This window comes from Papaver somniferum, chromosome 6, assembly GCF_003573695.1.
Source record: "Papaver somniferum cultivar HN1 chromosome 6, ASM357369v1, whole genome shotgun sequence".
Lineage (NCBI taxonomy): Eukaryota > Viridiplantae > Streptophyta > Magnoliopsida > Ranunculales > Papaveraceae > Papaver > Papaver somniferum.
The window spans coordinates 8,835,091-8,841,497 of record NC_039363.1 but is presented as its reverse complement, the minus strand read 5'-3'; the positions used below and the strand labels follow the sequence as shown (position 1 = coordinate 8,841,497).

Sequence of the window (6,407 nt, the reverse complement as noted above, 5' to 3'; positions counted from 1 at the left end):
CATATACGAAATACTGTAGTATCTGTTTCGATCCTCTTATTTTTTATATATCCGTCACCTATTCTTGTATGCAATTGAGTTTTTGCCACTTTTTTGACATGCAGTTCAGCTTTTAGTTGATGAATCCGCAGTACATATATGTCAAACTGATATAAACTTCTTCTGATTCTGTTTTATTCAGAGTTTTGTCACTTTTTTTGGTTTGATCCATGAGTAGGTATGTGAAATACTGAAATATGTGCTTTGATTTTTGATTCGGTTATATTCATGGATTCATCATTTCTTGACATGTAATTGAGTTTTTAGTTTATGAATCTGCAATATGTATATATATGACGTAGTGATAGAAACTTCTTTTGATTCTGTTTTATTCTGCCAATTGGTTGAGGTTAATGCACATTCTTTATTCAGTAAATGGGGTTCTCTGAAAGTGGTAAATTGGTATGTACATTTTCTCTTCAACTGCTTCACTGAACTTCCAATTAAATCATAGTCTTTTGAAATTCAATCTTTGTTCAAATTGTTTTAATCAGGTTGCGAAACTTTTTCAAAAAATCCAAGAGATGGTAGAGGAAGTTAACAGCCTGGTATTTGTTTTAATTGGTGAGCATATCTTCATCCATCCACATTATTGTACTTTCTGCTAGGTTCTTGCAGAAACTCTTTTGCTAACTTATTTTGACAATATGTAGTAACAACCTTTCTTTTGCTTTGTAGATGAAGTTGAAAGCTTAGCTGCTGCTCGAAATGCTGCTTTGTCTGGATCAGAACCTTCTGACTCGATTAGGGTATCATAACTTCTCTGAACTGGGAACACAAAGTAATCTAATGCACTTTATAGCCATGTAATGTAAGTTGTATTATATTCAGGTTGTGAATGCTTTACTCTCTCGGATGGATAAATTAAAATCCTCGCCTAACGTCATCATCCTAACAACTTCAAATATTACAGCTGCAATAGGTACGCCTGCAATGAATCAGTATATTCTTTTTATTAACTATAGATGCTGCCAAAAGTTTCATTTTTCCTGCCAGGAAAGACTTTAATTTCTGGAGTTGCCCGTATGTAGCATTTAAGAATCCTTTTATCGTGAGACCCAGCCAGTTTTTTCGAGATCTGGAATAGAAATATGTGTTCTATACGCATCTTTGTTAAAGGTGGAATCTATAGACTGACTATGGTTCAGATTCCAGATATTGCGTTTGTCGATAAGGCAGATATTAAGGCATATGTGGGGCCTCCAACCCTTCAAGAAAGGTATGAGATACTAAGGTCGTGCATCCAGGAACTGATTCGAACTAAAATTTTGACAGATCAACAGGTAATGTTTCCTTTTCCTCATTCACCTAATTGTTGATAAGCATGACTTCAATATTTCTAGATTATTCGGAGAGACACTGTGGTTCAGTCTGCCAAAGGTCCACTTACTAGCTTGTGTTGATCCATGTTTCTGTTGTTCTAGGAACCACTCATTCTTCCAAGTTTTGCAAGTGTAAGAGAGAAGCTGAATGCACCCATCATACACGAGAGTCTGGGTCCACTTGAATTGGCTAAGCAATTGCTGGAAGCCTCAGAAATTTGTGAGGTCAGAGATCAACAAATAATTCTTAAAATCCATATGATGAGTAACTAATCCAAATTTGATTACCTAATAATACTTAAATGATTTTGGATTCTTTGTTATTTCAGGGATTAAGTGGAAGAGCATTAAGATATATACTCAAATTTGTAAACAGTGTAATAGATATGTACTCAGATTTGTAAACAGTGTAGCAGATATGTACTCAAATTTGTGTTCATTTCCATGTTTTAATTAAATTTGGACCTCCAGATAAAATAAAATCCCGATTTGGTATAAATAGTGTTGCAGATATGTTCTTCTGACCGTTTCAGCGGTTTTAGTACGGGAAACAAAACCGTAAGAATGCGTTGCATTCTTCACACGTGTTTAGCTCTAGGGTAATGTAGTCATTTTGCTTGTTTCAAATAATTATGGACCTAGTGATAAGTCTAAAATCCGGTTGGACCCTAGATAACTAACTTATTGGGCCTAGGACCAACCAACAAATTTTCCTATTTTAAACTGATCGTCTGCTCCAGTGCAGTTCAGTTCAGCGTGGTACTTGTGCACGTGAGGTATTTTTATATTGGTGTTGTGGTGCATCCTGCAGGGTCTGCTTGGTTCCTTCTGAAATTGGACAATACTGTTGGAGTTAACTTCCTTCAATTAAGCCTGTTTCCAGGATGGATTCAGAAATCAGAATAATTCCGTGAAAGTTTCGTTCTTGACCTATTATTATTACTCAGAAACAACGCGTAAAACCAGGAGTGAAGAAATAAAGGGTGCAAGCAATGAATATTTAGTCGGCGTAAAAGCTGGACCTGTACTTGTACCTCTGCTTCATTTCTATCCAGGTGAAAATGTCATGTTTCAGCTAAGGATTTACAGGTGCCGTGCCATTATTATGCCCTATCTCGCAACTTATGGTCATGGTCACTGGTCAATCACCAAGTGGGTTGAGAAGAAAAATAAAAGAACCATACACGAAAGCAATATGAAAAATCACTTTCACACAATATCGTTGTTAGCAGTAAATTTAGTTGGAATCACCACTGATTATCAATCAATTTGATAATGGATATATAACGAAAATTATTCCTTCCCACCAAAAAAAATTCAACAAGATTGAAGAAAAATCACACTCAATATCATGACCCAACAGCAACTCTTAACAAAGTGGTCTTCTGCACCCACCAAGCTGCATGATCATTCCCTCCTAACCCACACCCATTCAAGTGGTTAGGTATCAAATCAACATTATTGGAATCATTTCTAAGTAAATTTCTTGGATCATGAATTTACCAAAAAAAAAATCATCATTCTCCCTCCCACCAAAAATAATGTCAAGTTTCTTGTGTGAATGAGCCTATTGAAGTTGGGTAAAACTCAACATTCAAGTAAAAAATAAAGATTCACCCTTACAGTAACAAAAAGTAAAATATTGTAATTACTTTTGCCGGCAGAAAAACAGCACCACTATATATGAACCATGCTTCCATGCCTTATGGGTTGTCAATAAATAAACTAAACCTCAAGAACTGGATCTCCCATGATCTAATCCCAAAATTTACTTAAAATGTCTATTTTTTACCATCTCCAAGTTCATTATATAAATCCAAATTAACCCTCACAATTTTCAAAACAAGATCATATCAAAAATAATCTTGAGAAAGTGAGTGAGAATTTAGAAAGATGATAAAACAAGGAAGAAGATCAAGAGATGGAGCTCAACCAGCAGACCTCTTAGTTTGTTTCCCATCTCATAGAACAAATCATTTAAACCTCATTCCTAGTAAACCCATTTGTAGTCCTGGTCACCCCACAGATATCACAAAGGTGCCGCACCGCCGCAGCCACCATCACCACCTTAGAGGTGGTCATTCTATGTCCAGTCCTCATCTATGGGCGAAAACCAAACCGTCAATGAGATCACAAATCAAGGAACCAACTTCGCCGAAGGTCAGTTGTGCTGGTAATATAAAAGTTATCAGACAGCCAAAGAGTATTACAAATACTACCACCACCACCCCTCGTGCAACTACTACCACTATGATGGCGATGAACGGGAAATATCGGAGTAGTTCAAGCAAGAATTGGCATTCAGTCATGGAAGAGATCGAAATGACACGAAAGAAAAGTACAGCACTCGAGAAGACGTCCATAAGAGCAACTACTAATACCCGTTCTACATCGTGGATGGGAAGTACATTGGGCAAAAAGAAAGATGTGATGAAGTTCTTGAAAAATTTACGAAACTTTCGATTGAATTTCGGGTGTTTGGGTTCTTTCGAAGATGTATCTCATCAAGATAACAGAAGTAGTAGTAGCACTACAACTACTTCTGCTGAGGAAGACGAAGTAGTCATTCAGGAGGACAATAAGAGATATGAATTTTGTCGGAGTAGACATAGTACTGGTAGTATACGAAATGGAGAAAATTCATACAGGACTAATGTCATGTCAAAAGTGTATACGGCACTACAAGAAAAAAACAATGTTGCTCATGCTATGAATACTAATAATGCAGTGATTGACATTGAAAAAATAGTCGAAGATCATGAAGACGGAGATATGAGATATGGGTTTGGTGACGGGGAAGATGCGGAAGAGTTATGTGCACCTGCTGTTCCTCCTCCGAATGCTCTGTTGCTCATGAGATGTAAGACATTACCGGCCAAAAGTTGGTTAGAAGAAAGAGATCAGAGTCAGCAAGAAGAAGAGATGATGAAAAAACAAGGGTTGATTATGAAATGGGAAAATCAAAATACTACTAATACTGATTCTTGTAAAATTTCTTCTTCTAATATTGTTAAGAAGAAGACCTGGGTTATTGATGGCATCAAAGATCAATTTTCTAGGAGTAGAAGTTGGAAGATTTGATCCTTATTCCAAATCTAGTGCTAAACCATAATGTAATTTTATTTTTTTTTATTTCTAAATGTTTTATTTTAATTGGATAGTTCAAACATGCGTGGAATTTTATCCCTCGGGGCTAAATGCTTGTACAACTATTATTATATTTTTTATTGATTTTGGACGTCTAAGCCCAGATTTTGTGCGCTTAAAAGTAGTGACAGAGTGTCTATATAGGTTGAGACTTGAGAGCAATGACCCTATAAGGCCTTTTCCAATTTTTGGTTCGTTTTTTTTTTTTCCAGTAAAAGAGGCAAGCCTCAAATAGATTGATCATGAAATTCCAATTCAAGATTAGGAGTGGTATTTTGGGTGTCTTTGTAAAAATCTGTATCTGTGTCTTTGAGAGTCTTGTTGTTTGATGGAGAGTAAACAGGAACCGGAGTCGTGTATCCTAAATTTTGTTGTTGTTGTGAACTTGAGGTTGACGAAGGCTCTTTAGATGTGAAGAACGAGAGCTGCTTGATTGATAGATCTGCAAGAGCTTGAGCAAGAAATTGAAGAAATATCTCAACCCTAACTGGGAACTACTTCGAACCAAAAGATTTGTAAGATTTAAATGCGCAACAAAGAGAGTGAAGAACCCAATTAGCTAATCACAGAAAGTAAATGCTGAAGTCGGTTAAATTTACACTAAAACTAAATCTAAGAAATTAATAAAACCCTATAATTTCTCCTGCAATCAGAGATTCAAACTAGCATAAGATAGATCAAACCCAAACCAATTGAGATCAGCAAGATTACAAAGATTTGGAAGAAACCAGTGATACAAAAAGTCCTAAATCTAGAAATTGAAAACGAAAAAAAAAAAAATGAAATAAGACCACACAGAGGCGATAGAGAGGTGGAACTGATAAGAGGAGAAGGTTATTGGTGTTTTTCCGCTCAGATTTATTCCCATGGGAGCAAATCTGAGCAGACGGCTCCTAGGGTTTGAGAGTTTTTCTTATCGCTCTGGTTTCCTAAAATTAGCATTTTGACACATCGTACTAAAGTAATTTTGGTTTCCTATAAGGTTTTCTCGTCGATCCTGGATGCTGGATGGATTTTCTGGTTTGTTTTTCTTTTTCTTTTTTTTTTCATTTTTTGTGAGTTCTCAAAATATCAAAAACGAGTGTTTGGCATACGCATAACATCATCAAATTAGAGAGCAATGGAGAAATCGATTCAGACCATATAAATCACGATGATGCTCAAACTATTAAATTATACTTTTATAATCATTTTTTATTTTTTCGTGGTAATTCCCTCCATAACTTACTTTGAAATGAAATTGGTGTCTCGAGAAGCTGGGATTACTGTGAAGCCCATACGGTTAAGCTTTTCATTTTGGGCCTTAGATCGGTACTTTATTATTGAAGCCTGCTTATGAATATGGAGCGGGGACTCCAATTTCTCATTCCGAGTGTAATTTGACACTTGCGAGAAATAAAATTGCGTCAGTAGTTTCAACATTTTTTTATTGAATACCATCCTAATCAAACCACCGGGAGATGTGATCTACATATATTTAATCACTTCAGCTAAATTGGACAAATCAAGCATTTTTTTGCTAATGTGGATCAACAAGAAGAAGAGGTGATGGAAAAACAACCGTTGATTATGAAACGGGTAAATTAAAATGCTATTGTTAGAGTAATGCTAAGTCAAGTTTCGTACTAGGTTAAAAATTTCATAGTTTGGTATCAGATAGTAGCCTCGAAGACTGAAGATCGACGAAGACATTTGGAGAACTTATTTTATCAAGTATGCGAAGACTAAATTATTCTACTTTACACGCTATCTTATCACTTTATCATTTGAGACCATATCGTTTGAATTCTAGTGGATATGAAGAAGAAATTTCGAGTCAAGCTTTCTTTTTTAAATATCACGAAATATGATTCAAGCATAGATGTTCAAAGGTCCTTAACAATATTAGTTCAGAACAAT

At 35.8% G+C, this 6,407-nt stretch overlaps 1 protein-coding gene and 1 pseudogene across 1 annotated transcript; both read left to right on the top strand.

Moving 5' to 3' along the window:
• The first annotated feature begins 355 nt into the window (after positions 1-355).
• Positions 356-2,634, top strand: LOC113290433 (annotated as a pseudogene).
• A 403-nt stretch (positions 2,635-3,037) lies between these two features.
• On the top strand, positions 3,038-4,606 carry LOC113285404. Its single transcript, XM_026534295.1, has one exon. The coding sequence runs from the start codon at positions 3,255-3,257 to the stop codon at positions 4,440-4,442; it is 1,188 nt and encodes a 395-aa protein (XP_026390080.1). The 5' UTR covers positions 3,038-3,254; the 3' UTR covers positions 4,443-4,606.
• Positions 4,607-6,407: the final 1,801 nt, after the last annotated feature.